Genomic DNA, 17,044 nt, shown 5'->3' with positions numbered 1-17,044 from the left:
TAAAACGCAACTTTGCCTGAACATTTTAATACTTTCTAATGAGAGATGATATAAAGCGAGAAAATATAGCAGATTAAGTGTCTTTAGTACTCCTCTGGTCCTTTTCTTTATCCGTCCATTTTTTACGTCACCTTACATTTCTCCTCTCCCGCTAAGTTCATCATGTTTTCCTTGTGCTCCTTCTGTCTTTCCTTCCATTATATCTGCATTTCCGTTCAACAGGCTTCCTTCCCTTTCCCTCCCATACCTCACCATTTTCCTTTGTCTATAGGGCTTTCTCTCATAACTTCGTCGAACATTACGGTACAACCCCGCCCTTCTCCCTTTCATCAATTTCTTGGCAAGAAAAGTAACTTATTTTTGCCAGATGATTTTTTTTATGTGTTCATATCTTAAATCAAATTGTAACGCTGTGCCTTATAGACCTTTGTAGTGATTGAAAACACTACGTGATCTTTACACCACATATCACTTAAGTAATGTTGCTCGTGACTGGGCTCTAGGAAAGATTCAAAATGGCGGTCGTGATGGAAGGACCTCTATCTAAATGGACGAATGTTGTAAAAGGATGGCAGTATCGGTGGTTTGTTTTGGATGATAATACAGGGTTGTTGTCCTATTATACAGTGAGTCTAATTCCTTCTGGGGTGATTTCCATAAAATAACAAAGCACTCGCTTTTACCTTTAAACCTGCGTTCACGTAAGAAAGTCAATCGTAGACGGTCAGGGAACCAAAATAACTACGGTGCACATTCAGTGAAATTTTAGGACAAGTAATGGGGAGGAGGGCCATTAGGCAACATATTCAGGCTCGTTCCTACTGGCTACGTACGTTATTTAGCGTCTTGGGAGAAACGGAAACTTAAAACAAAGAGGAATTTTATATGGAGAAAAGTAAACGTATGATTCAAATTAAATGTAATTACGATCGACGAGATGATGTTATTTCGTAAATTGAAAATTCTGTTTGACCATGTTGCTATTGATCACAGTCCAAGGACAAAATGATGAGAGGAACGAGAAGAGGATGTTTACGTCTGAAGGTAAACTAAGTTGATATCTGACAGACCCTCCACATCTTTTCAATGCAATGTTTCATATGGAGCAGTTGGCAAAAGGCATTGACTTTGACTGTAAATATATGAAAATCTTATATGTGTACTGCAGATAAAGAAATGAATACAGAAGCGATCCTTGCAGTTATGAACACTACTGATGTAGTGGTTGTTTGCTCAGTTGGTAGAGCACTCGTTAGCTCAGTTGGCAGGGTGCTGCACCGATATCTCAAAGTTCATGGGTTCAAATTTTGTATGGACCTGAATTTTTTCAGGTCTTATTTCAACTAGTAGTTTAGATGTGTTCATGACTGCAAGGATCACTCTTATATTAGTTTCTTCAACCGCAGTGCACATTACATGATTTTCCTATATTTACAGTCATTGTTCACTACTTGGAAGGTTTATTTGGATCCAACATAATGACTAGCTCCCAGTTGGCTTGTTAGCTCAGTTGGTAGAGTGCTGCATGGGTATTGCAGAGGTCATAGGTTCAAGTCCTATGTGGGCCTGAATACTAGTTCAGTAGTGTTCATAACTGCAAGGATTGCTTCTATATTCATTGGCATTGACTTTGTTGAAAAGGACCCTTAAGGTGTAAAGTTGAGCTTTGGGGTTATCTGTAAAGAAGCTTACAGAGATGTAGCCCTGCAATGTTTGAAAAATTGAACCTATGGATAATTATATGATGTGAGGAAGGGGTACAAGATATGTAACCCCGCCCCTTAATTCTCACTCATTGTCTTGTCCCTAAGTATCTTACTCAAATTAAATATAACAATTTATATGGGAGTAAATTCTACATTTACGCTGTACATGTAGCTAAAGATCCTGTGATATAGCCAGCCTGACCTCTACATAACAGTCCAAGTCAAAATTTTGATGCATTCATTTAAAGATTACATGTGAAAAAGTTGGTTGACGTAATGAAATAAATTTTAGGGGGCAAACATTGGAATTGATGATGAAGAGGACAGCACCTTTACAATAAGCTGTGATCAAAAGACCTTTCACTTTCAAGGTATCCATATAAAGTTTTTACTCTCCTTGACATATAATTTAAATTAATAATTATAATTTTACACTTTAATATAATGCTTCTTAATATTTCCAAATTTTGAATAAGGATGTATATTGCAGCTGCAAATAACTGGAAAAACATACATGCTGCAACAAAGTTTGATCAGTTCCATGAGCTGTATGTATAATTTGATCTCATTCATTGTACTAGCTATGGTCTTTGTTTCAATGGGGGTAATTATTCAATAACTCCACCACACGAAATACAGAGTTTCGTCTATAGCAGTTAATTTTGCCCAAGTTCTGATGTTCCATTTTTATAAATTCAAACCTGCAAAAGACTCAATTCCATTGGGGGTCATTTTCCAAGTTACTGACTAGTTTTTAAGGGATGAGAAGGTAATCTGTTAGACCAAAAACTTGAACGTGAACTTGTGTTCCTCTGAAGAATACCATAATGTGACAGTTGATTGAAAACAATACTTTTCAGTGTTTTGCCTGCCTGCCTCAAGTTAGGTGACATTTTATAAGATATCCATGGTCAAATTATTTGACCAGCTGGTCAACCTTTAGCCTGTCTCAAGTTAAGTAACATTGTATTAGATATCCATGGTCAGATTGTTTGATCAGCTGGTCAACTTAAAGCCTGTCAAAACCAGAAATTTACAGCATATTTTTTTTTAAGGTTCCCAACTCATTATTATACATCATCATACATTACCATAATTGAGGAAATTAATTTGTAACCAATGCTGAGCTTAAATCAGAACCTGTATGTCAGCATTTTAATATAGATCTTTTATTTATGAAGTATGAAGTTCTATTTGTCCTGTTCTGGCCTTTTTGATTCTTGTTTGTTTTTAATTTTTTTAGCTTTACTTTATTTACGACTTTGATTATAATAGCTTCCTCTCCTTTTGTCAGCACGTGATGCAGAGGAGAGAGAACGCTGGATTAGAGCTTTAGAAGACACAATCAAAAGACATTCACAAGCCAGAAAGGTTTCTTATTTCTTTCTTATTTCAGGATCTTGAATTGAAGTGTGTTCAGTTTATGTAAATTGGAAAGTATACTATTGTTATTCTGTGCCTTGGAAGATTCGACATTGTTTTGTGCCTAAATCTTTTCAGAGACCAATGGCAGGTTTTCAGACTCTGTTTGATCCCTCTCAAGAAAACTTGGAACAACGTCTAGCAGAAGCTGATGCATACCAGAAGATTCTTGAACAACAAATCAAGGTGTATACAAGTGATGTTGAATTTACTTCATTTACTCTGTATAAGTATACATCATCACATCTCTGATAGTGTAAGCCCCCATCTTCTTGGTGGACATACATGTTTTTCTGCCAAATAGAAGTTCTTTAATGCTGTCTTAGTACATTACTTTGGGAAAATCCAAGAATGAATTTGTGTTGTGATGTCACAGAGTTTCCTTACCTCCAAAATATAAAAGACGTAAAAAACCTTTGGTTGTTTTGTCATGTCACTTTGATTTCATTTGAAAATAAGTATTATAACATCACATGCGTGCTTGCTCTATGTAAGTCCTATTGAGCTGCTATGAACAAAATCTTTATTTACACACGCCTGTGTGTAAATAAGATGACGTGAGCAGTTTTTGTTCATTGCCGCTCTGTTATAAAAGAATTTGCTCATGCTTTTAGCTGTGCGTATATCAAGTTATGGATGCACTTGGGTAGTTTGGAGAGCACTAAAAAAGCTAGAGTTGCTCCCGGCTGCGCCTCGAGCTACTCTTACATATTTTTCATGCTTTCCAAACTTCCCGCATGCATCCATAACTTGATATATGCACGCTAAGCATGAACAAATTCTTAATAGTAGCATTTTTTGGGTGAAGTAAATTTTAGTTGTGCTTGTAGGACAGTGAAGCCTTTCCAGTCACCTAAGGGATTCTATCCAATTCTGTTAATTTGAAAACTTGCTAAGACAAATCATACCTCAATATAGTTTGTTTAGACCAAGAGGAGGCAGTTATACAATTATGTTATAAATATTTCTTGTAGAATTTACATACTCGAATGAGTGCTGATACAGGAGCTCAAGATTCACAGGTATTTTTGCTTGCTGTTGTTTAGGTTCAATTTTTTGAACAATTGTTTTGGTGGGAAAAAAAAGAACTTTTTAGGACAATTGATTTAGAACACCCATCCCCTGACCTTCCCTTTCATGTACTTGGCAGAATTTTATGTTATCAAACTCATTTTACTACACATCACAACGAAGTCAGGGAGCTTAATTAAATTACTTGTACTTTTGGTTTCCTTAGAGATATGCTATCCTAAAGGACTCATCTACTGTAAGTAACAGCAAATTAAGGAAGGTTAAAAATGATTGGCAAAAAGGTGTTTGCTCACACATTAACTGTATGCTTAACCCAATATTCAAAGTCAGCAGCACCCTCTACCCAGTTGCCTTTCTTTGACACTCCACATTGTCCAACCTCAAACATCAAGCCTGCTACCTGACCTATGAAAGAGGGTAAGCTTGGCTGTCAATCATACAACAAAAGCGAGATAGAAAATCAGCCAAGAAAGTCTCATGCAACCCACCCTCTGTTAGGGTTGTCCTAGAGTTAATTCTGGGTGACACCTTTGACAAAAAACTGTCCTTCATTTAAAGCCGTGAGATTGACTGAAGATCTGTGATCCTAGCCATCATGGGTAAACTGAATGGGTATGCGGCCAATCTCAGCAGATAAATGATAAAGGGATGAATTTACTAATTCCAGGTATTGTACCTGGGCACAAGCTTACCAAATGTTTTGGAAACTTTTTATGATTACTCATTACTTGGATGGTAGGATAAAGTACTTATATTCATGAAATAGATGATTCCTATATCTATTTTTGAAGTTGTACCCCTTTTAGGCTTTCCAAGTGTTATCTATTCATAACAACCAAACAAATGTGTACTTTTATGATTTTAGCAATTTAATTCATAACAAACAACAGCGAAAGACAAAGTGCTGTACACTGCACAGTACTGAGTATTTAAGATAAGACATGGTTTGATGCTACTCTGGTTTACAGATTTAATGAATGTAACTGAAGAAGTTACAATTCATAGACCCAACGTTTCGACACTCCTGTCTAGTGCCTTCATCAGGGGTCAAAGTCACTAAATCTGTAAACCAGAGTAGCATCAAACCATTTCTGATTGCCTACCTGGTTGCCGTGTGAACTTTAATATATTTAAGATAATTTATTAAGGAGTGACAACAATAAGGGTCTGTACCAAAACGTTTAAGTAATAGTTGACAAAAATACCACATTCCTGGCATTGGGTCTTGTTTCCACTGAATGGACTATTTCATACATGAATTTATCTTTGTGTAGAATAACAAAACATTGTTAGCAGACATAACTTACACTGCACCTTTCTTGGTTATTTTTTATGTCCTGCATGAAATTTTAAAATAAGATTATGAGGTTGGAATTTAGAGATATTTTGCAAACTTGTTTTTATACTTCCATAAGACTGTAGTTTTGTAGTTTTCCATTTTCACATTATCAAGTACCTATAAATTGAGTAAGGTTCTTGCAACTTGCAATTTCAGTCGATAAATAAAATTCAATTACATGAAATTCAAACAAACAAGAGTTAGTAACCCTACGTGGAAAGCTAAGCAATGAAGAAAGTTTCCAGAAGTGATGTCCTCCTAAAGTACAATATAAATTATTCATGCAAAGTAATGCTTTTCCAAACAGGTACCTGTTGGGTTCATATTTTTTAGAGGGCCATAAATTGTTATTCAAAATAGATTTCTTTTTATGGTATTCTGAATGGTTTGTGTTGTAACTAAACTTCAATCTTTTAAGGCCAAGAGAATTTTTCATGTGTCAACATCTAAAATAATAAGAAATGCTGTAAGAAACATACAGTTCAATTGGAGATTTTTCCAAGTGATTAATCAGTCTAGGAAAAATGGCCCTTGATGGAGGTATCCACAAAACAATAGTTATGATTTTTTTCTTCAATAGAGAATGCTGGAGTCAATGAATCATTGCTTGAAGCAGATGTCTGCTCTAAAGGTAACTGTTCTTCTATACTTGATAGACCAACATTGTTATTTGAGGACTGTAACTGTGTTGATGATTTTTTCATCATTAATTTATGAAACAGTTCTGCTTTGAAACTTTGTAAACTAACACCCATTCTCCTTCCTGTGAACACCCATAAAGCTAACATTTGTAAACAGTTCTTGCGTTACTTTAATTCCAACAGATTGAATGTGAGAAATCAGTTGCTGCAAGTACTTGTGTAGAGCTAGTGATGCCAGTACTCAATGATCATAACTCAGCCAAAAGCCCAGACCCTTCTCTTGCACAGGACAGTGATAGAGGTGGGAATCAAGGAGAGCAAAATGTGGAAACTGCAGCAGAAAACAGAACCCTTAAGTCCAGTAAGAGTGACTCCTCACTTAATGTGAGGGATAAGTCTTCTTCAGTTTCCAGTGATGAAGGATGTGGTTTTGAATCCTCTAAGGCAACATCAAAATCTAACCATGAACTATCATCAGCTGAAAGAAGTGTTCACTTACAACTTGACAGAACAAGTATTCACCCACAAGTTGGGTTCTCTTTGTCACCAAGTCGTGATGATCATGTGGTACCATTCACTTCATACTCCAGTAGCGAGGATGAAGATGAAGTGGAATTCTTTGATGCAGATGAGTTCCATGACTCAGAATCTGCACCGTCAAGGTTAGTGGTGGACCTCTCTCTGTCCAATAACAACATTGCCTCTATGTAACATCAATAATCATTATTATAATTTGCACTGTTACACAACTGCAGTAAGCTAACTCAATAGCTGTAAATATATTGTGCCATGAGGTAAGGTTGACTGTGCTTCAAGAAGAAGTCATCATAATTGGAGCTTGAATAGAGTAAGGCTTGCCCAATATCAGAGTCTTTGAAATGTTAATTTCAAACTTAAGGTAATTCTTTGTTGACAGTTGTTGTTATTGTTGTTGTCTTTTTTTTGTACAGCTCTCCTCCTCAGAGTAACCCATTTTCAGCATCCAAGAAGTGGATGGATCGAGGTAATTTTTTGTGTTATTTATATAAATGGCGGTATGTCCATAGTTAAGAGAATCCAAGGCTTGGTTTGTTTGGCCTTAATCATGGAAATAATTAGAAATTGTACAGTAAAATCCCTTTCTTAACCCTCTAACTTACAGGATCTGATTGTTAATTCTCCCCTCTAGCTACTACACATTTCCTTGTAAAGTAGCTGGGAGAATTTGGTGTTAGATCAAGATAACCTTTCTCTAATAAGTTTGAGTATTCTCATTACCTGCTTGCTGGATAATGTATGGATATTATTGGGAGAAGTAACATGTTAATCACTTTTGGGAGTTAAACGGTTAACTGAATCTCTTAAGCCCCTAAATTAACACACTTGACCTTGTTGCTTCTTTTTTTCCCACTGGAATTGTGTAAGTGTCAGAGAAATCCAATTTTGAATGTTTGGTCAAAGCCCGGTTCAAATTTTTGTAAATGAGGGAGTTAAAAAGGCCTTTACTTTGTTGTTAATATACTAAAGTATCTCTATATGTATATTTTAATTTAGACGAATATGAAATAGAGGATGATGACACTACAGGAGGAGACCGTAAGTGATTTGCAAATGTATGTAGGCGTAAGGTTTAACGAAACACCGCTTTTGAATCTTATGATGACAATAATAATTATTTACGAGTAATAACTTGGCAATAGCTTGACACGTCGATACTTATTGATTTTATACAACGTTCCTTAGAAGTTTCTTTTAACAGTTAACGAGGTGAAAGTCAGTTAGCCTCATCACGGATATCAATACACATAATTTTTTTGACTCATAAATCAAGAAAAACCTGTTGTCTCGTTTCCTTTTTAACCCACCTAACCAAACAAACCCTTCAACAGTCTTTGAAGAAATCTGAGATTCACCTTAAATGTTATTACTTTGAAGGAAGTTGAAGGTCTTGTAAGGGGTAACTCTCTAGTGGGGTGGGGTAAGAGGCTTATCTCGGTTGAGAGGCTCTTTTGGGAAATGTTATTTAGATTGTGTTACAGATCTAATCAAATTATACAGTTGCCCCTCATACACTAAAAACGGAAGGAGGTTGGAAATCAGTTTGGAGAAACTGTCAATTTGCTAAATTCCTTGGCCTGAAACAGAAATATCTAACTAGTGACAAGGGCTCGAAATAAATATTACGTCAACGTGCTCGTGCATTCATAAGTAGACGATCTCCCATACTAAGACTGAGCGTTTCTCCTGATGAAACACTTCACATGCAACAAAATAAAAATTATTATTATCTCCTTTCCTCCGTAGTCCTCCATTTCAGTAGTGTTAAGGCTTTGCTTGTAACTTTACATAAAAGAGCAATGCTTGAACGTTGGTACGATGAATAACCCTATTAGCTTGTATTTTGACACTGTCGTGCCGGTTAGAGAAGCACGTGCCTAACATTACCGTAACTGTGTCTCTGTCTCACGAGATTCTTGTGATCTACACAACATATTACGTAATGGGAACTATTTGGCACAATAGCGAAAGTATAACTAAAAGCACAGTATCGTTAATTTCGGTAAAACTGCTTAAACAATGGCAAAAACTGTCAGAGGTAAGACTTAACTGCTATTTTTCCTTATTTTGTTTTTCTATGAAAGTGACTTTGTTTCGGCTGCTGTGTGGTTTATTAGAATGGCTTATTAATGCTCCTAGTCGCTGTTTTTATTTTTGTCATCAGTTATTCTCAAATTTAAACGCATAAGGAGACAACAATATTGCTTAGTCCATCCAGATTTATCATTTGTGGGTTGTTTTTGTTGATTGCAGTTGAGGCTATCGACAAACATAGCAGTATTATCACTCATTTGTTATCTCAAGTGCGTCTGGGAATGGACTTGACCAAGGTGAACTGATTATAACTGAAGAAATGTAAAATGGTTTCCGTGTTTACATAGCCTGATGTAAACACGCGGGAGGTTGGGAGAACACGAGATAAGCGTAGGAAACCACGACGCGAAGTGGAGTGGTTTCCAGCATATCGAGTGTTCTCCCAACCTCTTAAGTGTTCACATCAGGCTATGTAAACACAGAAACCATTTTACATTTCTTTTATAAAATAACTAATGAAAGAGGAACGAAAACCGTGTTTACATACGCTCATGTAAAATGGTTTTATGGCCAATCAGAGCGCGCGTACTATTTGAATTATTTTATGAAAAAGAATCGCTTATGCTGCGAAACTAGACTCTTCATTGGCTCTGTCACTCGATTGATTGATTGATTGATTGATTGATTGACATCTTAGACTTTTTTCCCGCTTGTAGGTTGTTCTTCCGACGTTTATCCTGGAGAGAAGGTCTTTGTTGGAAATGTATGCAGATTTTTTTGCTCACCCTGACCTGTTTGTCGAGTAAGTTCCGTCAGTGGTAGTTTTGTTTTCCAATGTTCAGTCAGTTTGTCAACGTAACGAATATTAGATAAGAATTTGATGTCTCAGCAGATTTTTCGTGCATGAAGTGATCAAGTATGCATTAACTTGTGTGTTGTTTGTTGTATTTTTAGTATTGTGAACTATTCACATCCAAGAGATCGTATGATAGCAGTAGTTAGGTGGTATTTGTCTGCTTTCCACGCTGGTCGTAAGGTATGTTAAACATTCCTCTTTGCTGACTTATTTGTTACTAAGCGTTAGATTAATTTGTTACATCATTATTTTTCAAGATATACAGTTTTCTTCAGGTAAACCGACAATAAACAGCTTATTTGTTTCCCGCTCACTTAGTCCATCTCAACGTGATCGCTAATACGTTTTTGCTACTTAACACTTCTCTTTTAGCTAGTTCATAGAACATTTTTAAATCCCATCGATTAAAGGTATGCTGGCAGCTTATCCGTTGCCGTGGATGCCCTTGGCATCCAGCCGCAGAATTTAACTCCAAAGATTTCACTTTCACTTTTCCCTCGCTCTAAGCCGTCAAGTATTATTGATTGGTGAAATAACCTTGATAGACTGGCCTGTGTAGACTACCATTAGCTGCGGCTGGCCAGGAGAAATTTTGTCACTGCTTCACGAAAATAGGTATAATAAGGACTGTTGTTGAGAACAAAAACGTTTCTGTGAACTTTTATTTTTTATAGGGCTCAGTAGCAAAGAAGCCTTACAATCCTATCCTAGGAGAGGTGTTTCGTTGTTTCTGGGTTTTGCCTGAGTGTGAAACGTCAAGAACAGAGGTGAGTTAGTGACATAACTTATCTGATCAAATGAGTCGTTATGGATTTGACTGAAATGTCAGCTATTAAAACAACATGTGCTTCGTCACAATAAATGTCCTATGACTACACAGACCACCCAACAGGAAAATGACTGAATTTAAATGAAAACAGGAAGTGAACAGATTTCACCAAATGAGGAAGTAGGGTTGGCTTTCTACGTGTAGTTATCAGAATATCTCCGTGTTATTCATCGTTCATACACCCCATCCCCTACTGCTCCAAATATGAAAACTAAAGAAAGGAAAATGCTTAGCTTTACCACCATTCTCTGTTACCATTATATTGAAATACACATAATGTAGATGCCTTGGTGCTACTCGTTGTAGAGATTCCAATAGGACATTGATTTAAAACCAAAAAAACCGAAGAAAACTCAAGAACTGTTGCATGCCTGGTACGTCATTAGGGTGTTGCAAAAACCTATCGGAGTCTGCTGAATGAAAAATCAAAAGGATTGTAGGTTTAAGTCGAGTGGACGACTCAGTTTTTATTGTCTCCTACTCAAACTGATGTGAACGAGGAAAAAAAAAATGTAAAGATGGAGTATGATTGTTTTTCTTTGGGTCAAAAAAGATTTACGACTGAGTTAATAATATAAAAAAATGTACCAAGGTAGATATAAAACGACAGACGTCTTTCTTGAAATACTTTGTAGCTTAACATTTTTTTATGTTTTCGTGATTTGTAGAAATGTCCAGTTGATGGACCACTGCCGTGGGCATCAGAAGATGACGTCACTTTCATTGCCGAGCAAGTATCCCATCATCCTCCAAGTGAGTATTGATTTCTTGAAGGCTTGTCAGGTGCTTGACATGTAATTCTTGAAGTATTATTATAATGTATGTTATTTGTTCCTAGTTTCTGCGTTTTATGCAGAGAATTGCAGTAAACAGATATCGTTCAATGCACACATCTGGACCAAGTCAAAGTTTCTAGGACTGTCAGTTGGAGTAGAAAATATTGGACAAGGTGACACCTTATTTTCTAAGGCTTTAACATCTTTTTCGTTTGAAACACCTCAGGTCAAAGCTTTTCCTCCATACTGATCCTATTTATTCTTGTTACAGGTTGTGTGTCAGTTTTACCATATAACGAGGACTATGTATTAACATTCCCTAATGGCTATGGCAGGTAGAAGTTTTCAGTGTTGTGGTATTTGCTCTTAACTCGATTTCACTAGACAAGACTAATTTTTTCAATTGCTTCACACGTGAAATATTGACTCCTGGAGTGAATTTGGATCTTTCGTGTTACAGATCAATTCTCACAGTTCCTTGGGTGGAGATTGGAGGAAAAACCAACATAACTTGTTCTAAAACTGGATATCAAGCTGCAGTACAGTTCCATTGTCGGGTTTGTTTACTGCTCTGCTCAGAGGAAGCTTGTTTTCACCTATATCTGTCTGTGCTCTTTATGATTATAATTGTATTTTTTTACATTTCAGCCTTTTTATGGTGGTAAAAAGCATCGTATAACTTGTGAAGTAACGTAAGTGTAAAACGCACTTTGCTGGGATTGTTGCTGTTTCCTATTTACAAACGATTTTGTCCTTGACCGTCAATTAGTCTTTTTTGTCTGCTTTAGTTCTCCAGAAGATAAGAAAACCTTTCTTACCATCACAGGGGAATGGAATGGACAAATGTTTGCCAAATATTCCGATCGAGAGGTAACCAGGCGATAAATTAGTTAGTCAAGTGTTTGCCTTTAAGACAGCTGTGAGACAGCAGCGTCTTCACTGATCATACTTAAAAATCTGCTGTAAACTACCAAAACTCCACCCGCCGCCGTTGTAACACCAAGCTAGTTTTTAAGTGAGAGAAGGACGTTTTTTTCTTCTCATCTGTAACTCCGGTTTTTCCTAGGAACCCGAATTATTTGTTGATACATTGAGCATGCCAACAGTCATGAAAACTGTAAAGAAAATTCATAAACAAGAAGGAAACGAATCTAGGAGGTAAGCATCCCACATCTTGTTGATGCTAGTTTTGTTTGTAGGTTGTATTTGTTTAAAGAGAAGGAGTAAGTATTCCCTTTGTTTGATTGGCGAATCTTTCTCCACTCAGATTATGGAAAGATGTTACAATAAGTTTAAAGGATGACGATGTGGAAAATGCAACTGAAGCGAAACACAAGGTACGTAGATATGTTCTTTGTTATTAAAACCGCTATAACTTCTCTGAAATAATTTCGTTTTAATGCGGCTGACTCATGGCAAGCTCTTGGTGTGCCTGTGTATGAACTTTATATAGTCTCGTGTGCTCCTGTGCATATCCTATTGATTGATCTCTCATTAGTATAAATGCTGAAGGTCTACCTAATTTTTTTTTCTTACTTATTTTCTTGTTGTCTCAGTGTTTATTTACATTGTTTATTTATATTTTGTTAGTCGACTGATTTAAATTTGAACCTTTGGCTCGGGCGTCTTGGCGACCACTCCCTACCTTTCGATGTTATTGAAATATATTTATAAGTTATCAGTAAATAGTGGATTATGTCCGATCCTTTTTCTACTTGTTCTAGTTAGTGATATGTTAAGCAATTAACTGGAATATAACTTACTAGTTTCTGCCATTTTTCATTTTTAGTTAGAAGAACGACAGCGAGCAGAGGCGAGAGAAAGAAAAGAAAAAGGACTAACTTGGCAAACAAAGGTAAGTTGTTTTTTGACTGTGAGGGTGGGGAGGTAAATCTTATAAGGAGAGTTCACAGAAGAGGGATGCTTGATTCTACTTATATTCCTGCTGTTAAAGGTTAAACATTTGTCTCTTTGGTTTTGATTGGCAGTTGTTCCATGAAGTGGGAGAAAACTGGGTGTACCACAAACCATTAATAACAAGGCTTGCCAATCCGAGTCCTTCTAAAAACAAATGAGTCTCCGCTGGATACTGAAGCTGTGGCTTGATGCTTGTTGCCGTGGATACATATTCATTCACCCAACTCACCCTAAGTCGATGCATAAGATTCACGGTCCTAAATACAGGTTTCTAAAATAGAACCCAGTGAAGTGAAGCAAATAATTTAAAATTTGTGTTGAATTGCTGACTTCTTAGCTGCTCAATGAATAGAACACTTCAGGGTTGTTTTTTCTCTTTTGGGAATAAATGTCTGGCACAAGCTATTTTGAAACGCTTTTTTTTTTTTATGGAAATTAGAACAAAGTAATTATATCCGTACAATTTTAAAAACCGGATACTGTTCCATAAAAACCACTATGTTGGCTTTAAGAAGTATTTTTAGCACTCTTTCGGCTGTGAAGGAAAAGAAAAGACGCTAAAACTAAATTTCGAGCAAGATAGCAAGACAATATTTTAAGTTTACTTCTTTGTGTCTTAATTTACTGTTTATCCACTCGAGGAGAAAATACGAGAAAGACTTTGATCCAAATATAGGTACTTAAGTATGTGTAATTATCAAAATCAATTGCAACTCGTTACCTTAGGTTTTAAAAGAAATTCAACACATCTTTGGGTGTCGTTTACAAAATGTCTATTTAATTTACTCAGCCGAAGTATCCATTTATATTACAAGGGGTTGAGATCATATTTCAAGGAAGACGTCAGTACACTTGTAGAAGGAAATTCTTGTCAAAGGAATTTAAAATAAGTTTTAGAAAAGATAACGAGAAGTGCTTTTGTACTGTTATTGTTAAAGGAAATAAATTTAAAAAGCTTTTTACAGTTTCCTCCACTGTTTCTTTCGTTAACACAGTTGGGTCGTGTTTTTAGCAATTATTACTTGAGTCCTACTTGTTAACACAGATTTAGCTCCTTGAAACGTTCAGAATAATATTTGACATTTTCAGAAAGCTACCATTGGGAAGATTTTCACCGTTAAAACTTACAAATAATCTTGATTTGTATTCTGCTGAGAACTTTGTGTAATTTTCAAAATTTTCGAAATTAGAGAGCCAAATGGTGGCCAAAATATCGAAAGAGTTATAACGGAGTGATTCTGCCCTTTTGTAATTTATTTTATAAAATAATTCAAATAGTACGCGCGCTCTGATTGGCCATAAAACCATTTTACATGAGCGTATGTAAACACGGTTTTCGTTCCTCTTGCATTAGTTATTTTATAAAAGAAATGTAAAATGGTTTCCGTGTTTACATAGCCTGATGTAAACACTTGGGAGGTTGATAAGATAAGATACAGCTCGATAAGCTGGAAACCACTCCGCTTCGCGTCGTGGTTTCCTACGCTTATCTCGTGTTCTCCCAACCTCCCGCGTGTTTACATCAGGCTGTGTAAACACGGAAACCATTTTACATTTCTTCATTTGGTAATGTTTGTTTTTTTAAACCTTGCTTTTTCGTAAAGTAGCATTTGATGTATAGTTTGATACGTCCATTTTTTTTATTGTGCCAATCTCACCTGCCCTCGAGGGTGTTGCATTAGTGTAAGAGAGTCCCACATTTTGTATGTACAAGAGAGCTTCTTTATTTTGGGTATTCATTGTGTTGTTAAAATGGGTTTTACCATCCTGGCTTGTTTTGTTGCGACACTTTCCTTGGTTTTCTGTGACCAAAATTTTGACAAAGCTGGGCAGACTATACAGGCTGTAAGAGACATTCAGCAGCCATTCATTGTTGAGTTTCCTAATAACCACAAGCAACAAAAGAGAAGAGACGATTCACAGAATCAGCCCAACAACCTGAAAATTGCCGCTTTCAACGTCCAAACATTTGGTAAGAAGAAAATGGAGACACCAGGAATACCTGAACTTCTTGTTAAGGTTTGTGTAGCTGAAGCAAATGATATTAGGTTTGTCTTTTTCGTATTTCATTGCTACAGCAGCCGGTTAAATGTTAGTTTGTAGTTTTGTTGGCCCAAAATAAAATTTCGGGCAGCGAGGGACATTATAATGTCTTATGAGCTACTGTTGCTGTTTACAGTTGGCCTGGGGGTTGTACTTGTCGTTTTTGTAAAAGTGGCCATGGCTTAAAGCAAGATTTTCTAGCGACGAAAACAGTTTTATAATCCCAGTTGAGCTATAGATAATTGTCTTTTTTAAAGGTATAGTCTTGAGAAATGTTTCGATGTAAGTTAATTACTGTTACCGGAAAAGAAAGGTGTAGCTGGACTTTTTGCAGATTATTCTTACAGCTGTTCAGTTCACACGGACTATTCGATTTCAAAACGATGAACTGAATGAACCTTCACCTCTTCCTTCAGAATAGTCTCTTCTTTGAGTGGTCACTGTACGTTGTTGCCAAGGTAGAACTCATTACTAATAGTTCTTACCATCAGTCGGCAGGTGATATAGTGGAGATAGCTTTAAGTGCGGCGAACGCATAGACTCGCTGAACACACTCACCCATCCCCCCCCCCCTCTTCCCCCTCCGACTTTCACTGATCAGGTGATTGCAATCTTAACGGTGGTTACTTAAAATTTACTGGTACTTTACCTTCTGTATTTCGTTTTGGGGAGTACAATAAGTCATACCATATTTATGTTTTTTTTTAGTTTTGCGTCATTTTGTTTTCTCCATGATGCTTGCAGATTATTCTCCGCTTTGATGTCATTCTTATCCAGGAGATCAGAGATGCCTCTGGTAAAGCGATTCTTAAGTTGCTTTCACTAATAAACAAGTACGTGTTGAGAGTTTCTTGATATCGTTTCAGTTTTCGTTATGTTGTAAGAAGAACTCAGTTATATGTAATTCTTATTGTCATTATAAAAATTACTAGTACTTTTTATCATTAACTGTTTATATTTTTGCATTCCACAGAAATTCCTCTAAAGGGATTTACGATATCACCATCAGTCCGCGACTTGGAAGATCTTCAAGCAAAGAACAATACGCGTTCCTGTTCAGGTCAGTCCAACGACAATTTACTTATTCAGCTACTTTGCATTCTTTAACCGGTTTACTCTGAGGGGGTTCTTTCACTGGTACAGCTATGAGCTGCTGTCAGGATTTTAATGAAATATGTACGTTAGCCTGTCTTAACCCAGAATCACTTCCTTTTTTCTTTTTTAAGCATTACTGACGGAACAGACTTATCCCTGTTCGCTTCCCTTAACATGACACGAGAGACGAAATTCGTCAAATAAGTGTATAACAAGGCCGAAGACGACTGATAGGACACAGTTAAACCCCTCTCGGTATGGGAAAACCTTCTGCACTCAACCCCCATAATACTAATATTCACTGGTCACATTAAACAGCACAAGAGGGCCTACAGTTCCATCAGTGTACTTCAATGTAGATGTGGCCTTATTCTCTACAGGAAAGACGTTTTATCCGTTAAACATAGCTATACTTACGATGATGGCCAAGAAGATCTTCAGAGCGATACTTTTGAAAGGGAACCATATATCGTTCACTTTTACTCTTCAGTGACCAGTAAGTATGACGTTAAACCTCGAGGGGATTCAAGCCCAAAGAAGAGTGTTTTGGAGGGTTGATAGGGTTGGCATCGATCGTCTGGGATTATGATAGGAAGTTTCTTGAGTGTAACTTACAAGATATCACGCTTTGACAGTCGAAATTTTGATTGGTTCGATTCTTTATTCCAGAACAAGGGTATGACATATCATATCAGAGCATAATTCGATAAGGCTTTTTAGACTAATCACCTCTACCGCACTATATTAGTTTCCTAGAGGCTAACTTGAATGTTTACCCAGTAAAGGTCATGTTATACTTGTTTTTATTCTTTACTTT

The 17,044-nt window shown here is 36.6% G+C and overlaps 2 protein-coding genes across 2 annotated transcripts in view; both read left to right on the top strand.

Annotated features, from left to right (window-relative positions):
- The first annotated feature begins 507 nt into the window (after positions 1-507).
- On the top strand, positions 508-14,053 carry LOC131779437 (oxysterol-binding protein-related protein 9). Its single transcript, XM_059095990.2, has 25 exons — positions 508-626; positions 994-1,044; positions 1,999-2,077; positions 3,001-3,077; positions 3,207-3,314; positions 4,103-4,150; positions 4,366-4,395; positions 6,080-6,130; positions 6,324-6,802; positions 7,091-7,143; positions 7,674-7,715; positions 8,931-9,007; positions 9,428-9,513; positions 9,666-9,747; positions 10,242-10,334; positions 11,065-11,149; positions 11,235-11,345; positions 11,444-11,507; positions 11,633-11,729; positions 11,821-11,864; positions 11,961-12,042; positions 12,239-12,330; positions 12,440-12,509; positions 12,962-13,027; positions 13,161-14,053. Exons 1-25 carry the CDS (start codon positions 516-518, stop codon positions 13,245-13,247), a joined length of 2,265 nt encoding a protein of 754 aa, XP_058951973.1. The 5' UTR covers positions 508-515; the 3' UTR covers positions 13,248-14,053.
- Positions 14,054-14,715: 662 nt separating this feature from the next.
- LOC131779463 (deoxyribonuclease-1) overlaps positions 14,716-17,044 on the top strand; it is a 3,661-nt gene continuing 1,332 nt past the window's right edge. The window contains exons 1-4 of the mRNA XM_059096023.2: positions 14,716-15,108; positions 15,877-15,965; positions 16,106-16,192; positions 16,608-16,723. Of these exons, the coding sequence (XP_058952006.2) occupies positions 14,842-15,108; positions 15,877-15,965; positions 16,106-16,192; positions 16,608-16,723 (559 nt within the window). The 5' untranslated portion in view covers positions 14,716-14,841. The remainder of the gene's footprint in view (positions 15,109-15,876; positions 15,966-16,105; positions 16,193-16,607; positions 16,724-17,044) is intronic.

This window comes from Pocillopora verrucosa, chromosome 12 (assembly GCF_036669915.1).
Source record: "Pocillopora verrucosa isolate sample1 chromosome 12, ASM3666991v2, whole genome shotgun sequence".
NCBI lineage: Eukaryota > Metazoa > Cnidaria > Anthozoa > Scleractinia > Pocilloporidae > Pocillopora > Pocillopora verrucosa.
The sequence above is the reverse complement of the archived record's forward strand: the minus strand, read 5'-3'. Positions and strand labels throughout refer to the sequence as shown.

Coding starts and splice junctions, on each gene's coding strand:
- LOC131779437 (XM_059095990.2), top strand. CDS start 516: ATGGCGGTCGTGATGGAAGGACCTCTATCTAAATGGACGAATGTTGTA. Junction 12,043..12,238: donor CCAAATATTCCGATCGAGAG/GTAACCAGGCGA, acceptor GGTTTTTCCTAG/GAACCCGAATTATTTGTTGA. Junction 12,331..12,439: donor GAAGGAAACGAATCTAGGAG/GTAAGCATCCCA, acceptor TTCTCCACTCAG/ATTATGGAAAGATGTTACAA.